This window comes from Peromyscus leucopus, chromosome 23, assembly GCF_004664715.2.
Source record: "Peromyscus leucopus breed LL Stock chromosome 23, UCI_PerLeu_2.1, whole genome shotgun sequence".
NCBI classification, from domain to species: domain Eukaryota; kingdom Metazoa; phylum Chordata; class Mammalia; order Rodentia; family Cricetidae; genus Peromyscus; species Peromyscus leucopus.
The window spans coordinates 27,311,208-27,323,779 of record NC_051082.1 but is presented as its reverse complement, the minus strand read 5'-3'; the positions used below and the strand labels follow the sequence as shown (position 1 = coordinate 27,323,779).

The 12,572-nt window shown below is 51.7% G+C and overlaps 1 protein-coding gene across 1 annotated transcript; it reads right to left on the bottom strand.

Moving 5' to 3' along the window:
- Window positions 1-10,386: 10,386 nt before the first annotated feature.
- Hspb1 (heat shock protein family B (small) member 1) lies at window positions 10,387-12,125 on the bottom strand. The gene is made up of 3 exons (XM_028894411.2): window positions 11,547-12,125; window positions 10,816-10,879; window positions 10,387-10,699 (listed from the first exon to the last, which is right to left on the bottom strand). The coding sequence occupies exons 1-3, from the start codon at window positions 11,944-11,946 to the stop codon at window positions 10,510-10,512; spliced, it is 654 nt and encodes a 217-aa protein (XP_028750244.1). The 5' UTR covers window positions 11,947-12,125; the 3' UTR covers window positions 10,387-10,509.
- Window positions 12,126-12,572: the final 447 nt, after the last annotated feature.

The following is a 12,572-nucleotide window of genomic DNA, read 5'->3' as shown; positions in this document are numbered from 1 at the left end:
GCTCAGTGTAGAGCCCCTGCCTAGAATCCCCAGTGAGGGGCTGGGGTGTGGCTCAGCTGTAGAGCCCCTGCCTAGAATCCCCCAGTGAGGGGCTGGGGTGTGGCTCAGTGGTAGAGCCCCTGCCTAGAATCCCCAGTGAGGGGCTGGGGTGTGGCTCAGTGGTAGAGCACCTGCCTAGAATCCTCCAGTGAGGGGCTGGGGTGTGGCTCAGTGGTAGAGCCCTGCTAGAATCCCCAGTGAGGGGCTGGGGTGTGGCTCAGTGTAGAGCCCCTGCCTAGAATCCCCCAGTGAGGGGCTGGGGTGTGGCTCAGCGGTAGAGCTCCTGCCTAGAATCCCCCAATGTGGTTTAGTGGTAGAGTGCTTACCTAGCAGAAGTGAAGTTCTAGGTTCCAGTCCCAGTGCCACAGAACCAAGCAAATGCCTGCAGCTCACTGGCTTCCTGCTGTTGGTCCAGGACACACAAAAATGAATCACAAAAATGATAAAAGAAGCTGAGTGTGGTAGCACATGATCATATACACTTTTTTCCTTTTTTTTTGGTTATTTATTTATTTATTCATTTGGTTTTTTGGTTTTTTTTGTTTTGTGTGTGTGTGTGTTTGATACAGGGTTTCTCTGTGTATCCCTGGCTATCCTAGAACTCACTCTGTAGACCAGGCTGGCCTCGAACTCAGAGATCCTCTTGCCTCTGCCTCCTGAGTGCTGGGATTAAAGACTAAAGGCATACACTACCACTGCCCCACAGATCATATACACTTCCAATTCCGGCATTTGGGAGGCTGTGGCAGGAGGATCAGGAGTTCAAGTCCAGCCTGAGACAGAAACAGGTATCTCAGTTGGTAGAGTGCTTGCCTGGCATTCCCAAAGCTTTTGGTTCTGCCACCCCCACACAAGTCTCCTGGGAAACATGCCTGTGACAGTGGAGGCAGGAGGATTAGGAATGCAGAATCATTCTAGGTTACACACCAAGTTCAAGCTTGGGCTGCACGAGACCCTGTGTTTGGCTTTTTGTTTTGTTTTTCCAAGACAGGGTTTCTCTGTGTAGCCCTGGCTGTCCTGGAACTCGCTCTATAGACTGGGGCTGGCCTCGAACTCGGAGACTTGCCTGCCCCTGCCTACAGGTGTGTACCACCACCACCAGCTGAGTCTCTGGGTTTTTTTGGGGGGGCAGAGGGGGCAGCTAAAGCTGGATGTGGTAGCACACACCTTTAATCCCAGTATCTGGGAGACAGAAGCAGGTGATTTCTGAGTTCAAGGCCAGCCTGGTCTATATAGTGAGATCCAGGACTACTAAGACTACATAGAGAGACTCTGTCTCAAAAAAACAACAACCAAAGATGGGGAGGCAGGGGGATACTGGATGGCTCAGTAGTTAAAAGCTTGTATTGCTCCAGTAAAATTCAGTTTCCAGCACCCACCCCTGGTGGCTCAAAACTGCTCATAACTCCAGCTCCAGGGGATCCAGTGCCCTCTTCTGGCCTCTGCAGGTGCCTGCATTCATATACACATAGCTACACATAGATATTATTAAAAAAATTTTTTTAGAGGTGGATATCAGTGGTGGCACATGTCTTTAATCCCAGCACTCAGGAGGCAGAGGCGGGTGGATTACTGAGTTTGAGGCCAGCCTGGTCTAATAGTGAGTTCTAGGACAGCCATGGCTACACAGAGAAACCTTGTCTTGAAAAAAACAAAAAGCAAAAGCAAAAACAAACCAACAAAGCACTAGGGCCAGGGAGTTGGCCCAGCGTTGAGAATGTGTGCTACTGTTGCAGAAGTCCTGAGCTCAGCCCCAGCTTCATGTTGGATGACTCACAATCCTCTGTAACTCCAGCTCTAGGGAGTGCGAGTCTCTGGTTCTTCGGGGCCCTGCACTCACTTGCACGTACCCATACCCATACCCACATAATTAAAAATTAGTAAATGACCCTCAGGAGGCAGAGGCAGGTGATCTGTGAGTTCGAGGCCAGGCTGGTCTACAGAGTGAGTTCCAGGACAGCCAGGGCTACACAGAGAAACTTTGTCTTGGAAAAAAAAAATAAAAGAATAATTAGAAATAAAATTTTAAAACAGGGTGGGTGGTGGTGGCACACACCTTTAATCCCAGCACTCAGGAGACAGAGGCAGGTGGATCTTTGTGAGTTCGAGGCCAGCCTGGGCTACAAAGCTAGTTCCGAGACAGCCAGGGCTACACAGAGAAACCCTGTCTCAAAAAAAAAAAAAATTTTTTTTTTAAACATACACCCAAAGCGACCGGGATTCAGAGATCTGAGTCCAGGCAGTTTGTGCCCACAAGTACATGAATGGTCCTTTGCTGCCTCTTAGTGGCCTAGGGTTGCTGATGAATGAGTGACAGCTGGTAGGTGCCTGCTCTGAACAGCATTAGACACAGTAATCAACAATCCCTGTCCCGAAGGGGCACCGGAGATGGCCAAACGCCTAGAATCCAGATGTGGCTGCTAGACCTGCAGTAACAGAATGGGCTGGCAGCCCAGAGGCTTGAGCACAGCCAGTCTCTCAGCAGGGACATTTTCAAGACCAGACAGGGTTTCTCTGTGTAGCCCTGGCTGTCTTGGAACTGTAGACCAGCCTGGCCTCGAACTCACAGAGATCTGCCTGCCAGAAACTCCTTTTCAATCTCTCTCTTTTCTCTCTCTCCCTCCCCCTCCTCTCTCCCCTCCTCTTATCCTCCCGTGGGGGTGCACGCCTGTATGGAGGCCACAGAACAGTGTCAGTGTCCAGAAATGGCACTGTCTGCTTCCCTCGTTGGTCTAGAACTTAGTGACTAAGCTGGGCTGACTGCCAGCGAACTTCTGGAATCTGCAATTTCTGCCTCACTGGTATAGGGTTACAAGCATGCTCCACCTTGCCCAGAATTTTCCCACGGGTAAAATCCTCTAGAATGGATTGAACTCAGGTCCCTGTGCTTGCTACGACACATCCACTTTACCAACTAGGCTATCTTCCCAGACCCTCAGACTGGGCCTTTTGTCCCCATTTCCTCTCTAGTCTGGTAGACCTTAGAAGCTGAGCAGAGATTCTCCTGGATACTGTAGAGTGTCTGGGAGAGCATCTGGGGACTTCCGGTGCCAGGGCTAGGGATATGAGCCTCGTTCAGGGCAGTCTCCAAGCCTGGTGAAGGCAGACTTCTTCTCTGGATACGACTTGCTCAGCCCTGGGACATTCAGCCTCCCTTCTGAGGATCAGGGACTTTTCCTCCAGAACTCACTTCCTCCTCCCCTGAGGCCCCGGCCCTAGGGCTTCAGGACTCTCCCCTGAGAGATCAATCTATGTGGATCTGTCTGGTCCAAAAGAAACCAGGGGTGTATTGCTCTTCCATTAACACATGCCCACAGTGCCTATCAGCACAACAAGGTCCATGTTAGCCTACAGACTCCCCCAGTCCTTACAAGACCTTGTTATATTCCGCAAAGCACCCCACCCCAGCTCACAGGCTCCTAACTCCCATTCTCTTATAACCATGAAGATCCGCCCCCCACTCGATTCCCTCTGCTTTCCTGAGAAACAGCCTTGACAGTGTGGAAAAAACTTTCCCCTTTTCACCCACAGAGTGGCTATCTTGGTTTCTTTTTGTTATTGTTTTTCCAGACTGGGTTTCTCTGGGTAGCCTCGGCTGTCCTGGACCCCGATCTGTAGACCAGCCTGGCCTCAAACTCACAGAGATTCTCCTGCCTCTGCCTGCTGAATGCTGGGATTAAAGAGGTACACCACCACTGGCCTGCTTATCTTGGTTTCTTGGCTTGTGCCCCTTGAATTCAGATACTAGCAGGGTTCAAGGCCCAAGGCTGGGATGCTAATTGGGTGGTTGGTCCTGGTAGGTGGCACACACCTGTAATCCCTTGGTAGGCAGAAACAGGGCCTAGCACGCACAAAGCCCTGGCTCCCATCATCAGCACTGGATAAATCAGGGACGATGACAGGAACTTTTAATTCCTGCGCTCAGCAGGTGGAAGCGGGAGGATCAAAAATTCAGGGTCATACTCCTGGCTATATAGCAAATTGGAGGGCAGCCTGGGCTACAGAAATCCTATCTGTTTGCCCGTCTGTCTGTCTGTGCATCCATCTGCCTATCTGTTTGCCCGTCTGTCTGTCCATGCGTCCATCTGCCCATCCATCCATTCATCCATCTATAAATGAATATGTTAAGTCTGTTAGTTTTTAAAGTTCAATAAATAAACAAGCAAACAACAGCAGCAAAAAATCGGGAGCTTGATGTCACGAGCTGGGACAGTGTAGGACAGAGTTAAGTAGGCGGGTGGACATCAGAGAGGGACAGTGAGATGATCCAGAGTTCAGAGGAGGTCCAGGCTGCACAGAGAGCTGCAGTGAGCCAAAGAGAAGCCAGAGAAGGGCCGAACTTAGAGGGGAGGTCTGTGTAGACTCCAACCGGCTTCATTTCTGCCTTTGCAAGGGCCTGACAACCCTGACAGAGGTCAGAAAACTGAACTCAGGGTAGGCCTGAACTCTGGGGCATGTCTCCTCCAGCAAGGTCCTCGCTCCTGAAAAGTTGTCAAAATAGCGCCACCTGCTGAGCACCAAGGGTTTAAACACATTTGCCTACCTACCTTTCCCATTCAAACCGTGGCCAGGATGGGTACAGAATGGCTTGGGGAAAAGGTAAATAAATAAAAAGGAAAAGAGGTCAGGCATGGTGGCGCACGCCTTTAATTCCAGCATTTGGGAGGCAGAAGCAGACAGATCTCTGTGAGTCTGAGGCCAGGCTGGTCTACAGAGTGAGTTCTAGGACAGGCAAGGCTACATGAGAAACCTTGTTTCAAAAAACCACAAAAAAGTGTGTGGGGGGTGGGGTGGGGGAGGAACATGACTGGTCTCGGGTTCCAGCACCAAGTGAAAAAAAGAAATAAAAATGGAGGACATGACAGCTGCCAGGTGTGGAGGAGAAGGTTTATTATAGATGTGAGGGAGGGCACGGCCAGAGGCAGGGACGTCTGCGAGAGTCCAGAGTGGACATGACCCTATGTGAGGAGAGGGGGAGGGGCAGGGAGAGACTGGAACAGGTGCAGCAGCCAGGAGGCCCAGAGGAGAGCGGAGGAAAAGGGTGAGATAGACAGAATGGTTGGATTATATCGGGGAGGGCAGCCCAGCCCCCGGGCTGGAGGAGTTTAGGGTAGGGGGTGGGCTATGCCAGTCAGGAGGGCCCTGTAGCAGGTAGGGACTGAGGGATGCAGGGAGAACCTGGAGGCCAGGTTCACTCTGATATGTCAAGTACACATCTCAGCCATTTGTCCCAGGTTTGAAACCTAACAGGAGGTACCTTTCGTCTGTTTTGAAATGGGGTCCCACGCAGCCCAAACTGGATTCAAACCCTGTGTGTAGCCAAAGGACAGCCTTGGACTTCTTCCTGCCCCCACCTCGTGAGTGCTAGGATGACTCAGTCCATGCACCGCCAGGGATCACCATCTGGGCCTGGATTCCAGGACTTCACGCATGCTAGACAAGCACTCTACCAGTTATCTTATCCCCAGCCTCCCATAATGCCTGTCTTCAATGGTTTCCTTCAGCTGCTCCAGTAGGAGCATGGATTTGGACAACAGGTGGGTGCTGGGCCCAGAGGAGACACTGGCTTGGAGGGCAGAAGTTACCACTAGGAGAGGCATAGAAAAGTACAGGACCTGCCAGGCAGTGGTGGCGCACACCTTTAATTCCAGCACTCAGGAGGCAGAGGCAGGTGGAACTCCGTGAGTTCAAGAACAGCCAGATTTACAAAGTAAGTTCCAGGACAGTCAGGGGCTATACAGAGAAACCCTGTCTCAAAAAACAAAACAAACAAAACAAAAGAAAAAAAAAAAAGGAAAAGAAAAGTGTACCACGGATCAGCCTGAGACTGAGGATGACTTGGGTGCCCCATGGATCCCTGGGAGACCCAGAGCCAGTGACATTTGAGCAACAGCCGCAGGAACATGAAACCACAAGGAAGCGAGGCCTGCCACCCTTCCCCAGGGACCAGAGGATACTGAATTAGTTACTTTTGTGTCATTGTCAAAAACACTTGAAAATATAACTTAAGGAAGAAAGGGTGACGTTAACTCACGATTTCTGGACCTTGTGGCCTACCATAGCCTTCCCAGCATGCTTGTGGGTGTGTGTGGTAGCTGCTGTTCGCCTGTTGCCAGACCAAGCAGAAGAGAGAGTGTGGACGGAGTTAAGAATGGGCTACAGGCCGGGCGGTGGTGGCGCACGCCTTTAATCCCAGCACTCGGGAGGCAGAGGCAGGCAGATCTCTGTGAGTTCGAGGCCAGCCTGGGCTACCAAGTGAGTTCCAGGAAAAGCGCAAAGCTACACAGAGAAACCCAGTCTCGAAAAACCAAAAAAAAAAAAAAAAAAAAAAAAAAAGAATGGGCTACAACATTCAAAGGCCCACCAGCTAGGCCCTACTTCCTAAAGGCCCCACCACTGCTGTGGATATCTGTTTGCTGTGAATGTGTTGCTATGATTGATTGATAAGTAAAACGCTGATTGGCCAGTAGCCAGGCAGGAAGTATAGGATAGGCGGGATAAGGAGAGAGGAGAATTCTGGGAAGTGAAAGGCTGAGTCAGGAGACGCTGCCAGCTGCCACCATGAGAAACAACATGTAAAGATACCGGTAAGCCACAAGCCACGTGGCAAGGTATAGAGTAATAGACATGGGTTAGTTTAAGGTATAAGAGCTAGATAACAAGAAGCCTGAGCCATTAGGCCAAACAGTTTAAATAATATAAGCGTCTGTGTGTTTATTTGGGTCTGAGTGGCTGTGGGCCGGGTGGGACTGGAGATAACTCTAGCTACACACGACCTTCAAAACAGTGTCAAGGGCTGGAGAGATGGCTCAGCGGTTAAGAGTATTGACTGCTCTTCCAAAGGTCATGAGTTCAATTCCCAGCAACCATATGGTGGCTCACAACCATCTGTAATGAGATCTGGTGCCCTCTTCTGGCCTGCAGGCATACATGCAGGCAGAATACTGTATACATAATAAATAAATAAATCTTAAAAACAAAGCAGAAAAAGACAAAAAAAAAAAAAAAAAAAAAAAAAACCAAAAAACAGTGTCACAAGCTTGTGATCCCAGCATTCAAGAGGTAGAGACAGGAATACTGGGAATCGTAATTCATCCTCCTCAGCACAGTCAGTTCAAAGCCAGCATGGGCTACATGAGAACTAGTTTTAAAAAACAAAGGAACAGGGGCTGGAGAGATGGCTCAGAGGTTAAGAGCACTGGCTGTTCTTCCAGGGGTCCTGAGTTCAATTCCCAGCAACCATGTGGTAGCTCACAACCATCTGTAATAGGATCTGATGCCCTCTTCTGGTGTAAATGAAAATAAAGCATTCATATATATAAAATAAAAAAATTTAAAGCAAATCAAGAAAACAAGGGATACAGGCTGGGGTGGGCAGAAAGATGGCACTTCTGGGTGCTTTCTGCTGACCCCAAGGACCTGAGTTTGGATGCCTGGGATCCCCATGATGGAAGGAGAGAAGCAACCCCTGTAAGTTGTCTTCTGACCTAAATATGAGTGTTGTAATATGCCTGTGTGTAGGCATATGCCTACACACACACAGAGAAAGACACAGACACACACACACACACACACACACTCACTCACAACAATTATAAGTCTAACAGGCTACCTACTGGGTTGAGGAGGCAAATATATGTAATAATTTCAAATAACAGGTCAGTTAAGATGCTGCATGCAGTCAGGCAGTGGTGGTGCACGCCTTTAATCCCAGCACTCGGGAGGCAGAGGCAGGTGGATCTCTGTGAATTCGAGGCCAGCCTGGTCTACAAAGTGAGTTCCAGGAAAGGCGCAAAGCTACAGAGAAACCCTGTCTCGAAAAACAAAAAAACAAAACAAACAAACAAACAAAACAAAACAAAAAAAGATACTGCATGCATTTAATTTAACCCTAGCACTTGGGAGGCAGAGGTAAGAGGATGTCTGTGAGTTCAAGGTCAGCCTGAACTATACAGAAAGACCCTATCTCAAAAAGACAGAAAACCTACCAACCAATAACAATAACAACAATACCAAAATAAGGCCATATGGGCCTGTGTGCCAAAGGTGATAAAGAAGGAGTTGGCTTTGGGGTCACGGAGACTTAAGATGGCAGCCACCACAGGCTCAGGAGTAGAGGTCCCTGGAATTTGAAAGCTGGGAGCATTGGAAGGAACTCCTGCTCAGTTCCCTGGGTCTAGAGAATGACAAGGCTTGACACAGACAAGATGGACGGGATCATAATTGGGGTCCTAGAACAATGTAGGGAAACACAGTATACCACCTCCAAATAGAATGTGGTCCTAGGGTGTGTGCGGACACCTCGTGAGAGATGGTGGAACCTGGAAAGAGTCGGGGCCCAAGATCCTGAGGCGGAGGAGCTCGGGGTGCCTGCAGAGAATTTTCAAGTTGGTGCTGATGGATTTGTCGGCGACAGTGACCAGAAGGTTAGCAGAAGTGAGGAGTAAGTGCCTATAAGGTTTCTGATCCTGCCTGGGCTGGGAACAGCACCAGCACCCAGCCCCTCAGAACCTAGATGATGAGGCGGGCCTGTGGAGGGAGCTGGCTTGCCTCAGAGACCTTGGCTTTTTCCCCTCAACCTGGTCAGCTTGCCTGTTGGAATATGGGAATCCCTTCAGAATGTAGCTGATCTCAGGGTGTCGCCAAGCAGGATTCTTTTGCTTTTTAGAGAGACTGAACTGTCCCTTCGGCCACCCCTAGGACCCTATACCTTCATATAGCTGATGGGACTGTGTGGTGCTAAGCGAGGCCTCCAGAGGCCACAGAGATCCAGCTGACCTCCAGGTCCAGGCAAAAATACACCAGATCGTTGTTCCTCTGGCATAACATCCTATTTACACAGCTTCTATTCTGCTTGCTGTTTTAGCTTCTTTGCCTGATTTCTCTATATTTTAGTCTGTTGTCCCCTCTAGGTTCTATCTTAATTCCTTATCTAGTTTTCTGTCATTCTAGGTTCTCAGTTCATCTAGTTCCCTATTCAGCTCCTCTCCCGTCTCCGTCTCTCTCATCTCTTCTTCCTCATCTCATTTTCCCCATCTGGCTCTTCCTCATCTTCATCTCGTTCCTCTAGTCCTCTTTTCTAGCCTTTCAATCTGTTCTTCCCCGCTCAGTTTGTTCCTCTTCAATTTCTTACCCATCTAGTTTCTCCATTTCTGTTCTCTCTTCTCCCCCCTGCCCTGAATCCCAGTATATCAAGCGGAGGGTACGAGCTAAATTGTGTAAGCTATTACTTAAACGTCCACCTCACCTAGCGGTATGTCCCCTTGTGGAATTTACCGAAGTCAGGAGACTTACAGCTTTGGGGTTGCTATTCACTGTTAGTCCCTCGGAAGTGGCGCCCACCTGGGCGGTGTCTCCTGTTAGTTCTTGAAGTGCCAAGGAGAGTAGCCGGTAGACTGGACCCAGCTGTGAGAGGAGGGGGCAGGGAGAGGAGGAGAGGAAGAGAGGGAGAGAGAGAGAAAGAGAAAGGGAGGACCAAGAGAGGGTCATAGAGAATGAGAAGCTGTGGGAGGGGAGTCCATGAGCTGGAGAAGTTTAGGGTGGGGACGGGATGAGAAGATCAGAGAAGAGCCACGGGTACTAGTCACACTGAGGGAGACTGGAGGCTAGCATGCACTTTGATATGCTAATAGAAGGAAATTGCTCCTTTAATAAAAGGGTACGGTGCCAGAATGGGGGAGAGGAGTTTCCTGTGGACCTGACATGTGGTAGGTCCACCTGGCTCTTTATTGTTTTACTTTAAGAAGAGCAGCCACTGCTCTTAACCGCTGAGCCATCTCTCCAGCTCCCTATTGTTTTACTTTTGAGACATAGTTCTCATGTGTCCCAGGCTAGCCTCAGACTGGCTATGTTGTCAAGGATAACCTTGAACTTCTGATCCTCCTTCCTCCACTTCCAGAGTGCTGGACTCACAGGTGTGCACCACCATGCCCAGTTTAGTCGATGTGGGGGGATGTGTGTCAAACTCGGTGCTTCATGCGCATGCGCGTCGTCATTCAGTCACTCGACTTCACTCCATCCCCAGCTCCTGCTTGTTTTGTTTTGCTTTGGAGAAAGCAAGTATGTGGCCCAGGCACTCCTGGAACTCACTCTGTAGGCCAAGCTGGCCTCAACTTCACCACGCTCCTGCATCAGCTTCTGGGTGCTGGAATTACAGCCAGGAGCCATCATGCCCAGCCCCACCCTGGTAAAATTTTAATCTTCAGATTACCATTTTCCCCTCCTCTTCCTAGGGAAATATTAGACTGGACCCAGGAAAGGGCTGAGCCCATCGCAAAGACACCAAAGGACGCTCCAATTTAGAGCGCTCATCCCTAGCCCGCCATAAACACCGGGTCTGAGACTGGCAAGCAGTAGCTTCCAACTTTTATTTGAGAAAAACAGAAAGTACATGTATCAAAAGAGCATACAGATTGACAGAGAGGGGTGGCCAGTGCGGACTATTGGGGATGGGCAGCAGGCCGATGGCTTCTACTTGGCTGCAGACTGTTCCGACTTCCCAGCTTCGGAGCCCCCGATTTGGGCGCGGGCCTCGAAAGTGACCGGAATGGTGATCTCCGCTGATTGTGTGGCTGCCTTGGGCAGCGGAGCCTCCACGGTCAGTGTGCCCTCAGGGGATAGGGAAGAGGACACCAGGGTGGGGTCCACACCGGGAGGCAGCCTGGACACAAAGGAAAACAGGGCAAGGGTTACACATTCCTCCAGACCCTCGGGCCCTGGGCTCACCTCCCTGGATCCGCTCTCCCCCACCGCTCCATGTAAGGCATCCGAACTCACGTGTATTTCCGGGTAAAGCAGCGAGAGATGTAGCCATGTTCATCCTGCCTTTCTTCGTGCTTGCCTGTGGGTGGGGACAGAAGGAGGTCAGAGGCAACCCTCTGCTGTCTTAGCAGGCCCCACCACCTGCTAAAGGAGCGGCTGGGCCTCTGTGACAGCACACAAATCAGAGTGCGGTGAGATGCCTGACTGTCTGGAATCTTAAAACTTTCCGGAAAGTTCGTTTCTGGAATTTGGGATGCGAGGGGCCGCGGCGCGGGGCTTGGCTCTGACCCAGGCTGGACACCAGCGCAGGCGCACTCAGAGCTGTGTGCACGCCCCCTCCGCTGCTGGGATTAGGGGCCCTGGCAGGAGTCCCAGGACTTCCTTATTTGGGAATGGGGTCTTCCAGAAGGTGCGTTGCGTCTTCTTTCTTTTTTGTTTCTGTGCTGCGGGTAGAACCCAGGGCCTCCGGTTGGCCAGGCAGGGCATCCCCAGCTGTTGGTCCTTGTCATCCAGGATGACAGGGCTCTTAGGAGGAACCTGCGCCCTGGGTTCCGGAGCAAGAGAAGCTGGCTAGGGAGAACGACGCTGGTCTGCAGGTCCTTGAGCTCATTCCTAACTTTCCAGGCTCCCATCCCCCTTGGTTTCAGCTTCCCCCCACCCCCACCCCCGCCGCCCACCCCATCCTATAGCCACCATGGCGCTCAGCCCGCCAGCTTCTTCCCCTGTGGGGGACAAGGGAGACTCACCGGTGATCTCCACCACGCCTTCCTTGGTCTTGACCGTGAGCTCCTCCGGAGCGAAGTGGTTGACGTCCAGGGACACCCGCCAGCGATCGGCCGTCTGCCGGATCTCCGAGACGCCGCTGCTCAGCTGCCGGTTGAGCGCACGAGTGAAGGGGGGCACGGCCAGGGGAGCGGCCAGGGGCGCGGCCAGGGCCACCGCGGCGGGGCCCTCGGCGGTCGCGGCGGGCAGCGGGCGCACGTAGCCGGGCCAACCCGCCGAGCTGAACCACTGCGACCACTCATCGGGCAAGCGAGGCACCCCGAAGGCTTGATCGAAGAGGCGGCTGTGGCCCGGGTACCAGTCCCGGAAGGGTTCCCAGCTGGGGCTCCGCAGCAGCGAGAAGGGCACGCGGCGCTCGGTCATGTTCTTGGCTGTGCTGGTCAGGGCTGAGGATCAAGAAGCGCAGGGTTGAGGAGGATCCGAGAAGTGCCGAGCTGGAGCCCCGGCCGGGCTTTTATGGGTGTCCAGCCGGGTATTTTTAGCAGGCGGTGCTTCGGGTCTCTATTAATGGCAATGACCGTCTAGGGGCCGCCCCGCCCCGCTGCATTCCTCCCCACTAAGCTTACAAAGGGGGCGGGCAGGCGGGGCCAGGAAGGTTCTGCCCCCATCTGGAAACTTCTCTAGTTGAAAAAAACAAAAGACTGTAATACCGGTAGCTGGAACTGTTCCCACTGTCGGGCATTCACAGCTGGGGCTTTGAACGCTGCCGGCTGAAGGGCGGTGGCCTGTGGGCCGGTCCATCCTTCTGTTGAGAATACAACCAGAAGTTAGGTCCTTTGTGCCGCAACTTGGAAGCAACGAGCCCGGTCGGAACCAGAGGGAGGCCTGTGTGGACACACACATGCTAGGACACACCTGTGGAGGTCTCAGGACGACCAGCAAAAATCAGCCCTCTCCTACCATGTGTACCCCGGGGGAGCAAAGGCTTGCTGGCAGGCGCCTTCATCCACTGGCCCTGAGAGATTTTTGTTTTCTTTTCCTTTCTTTCT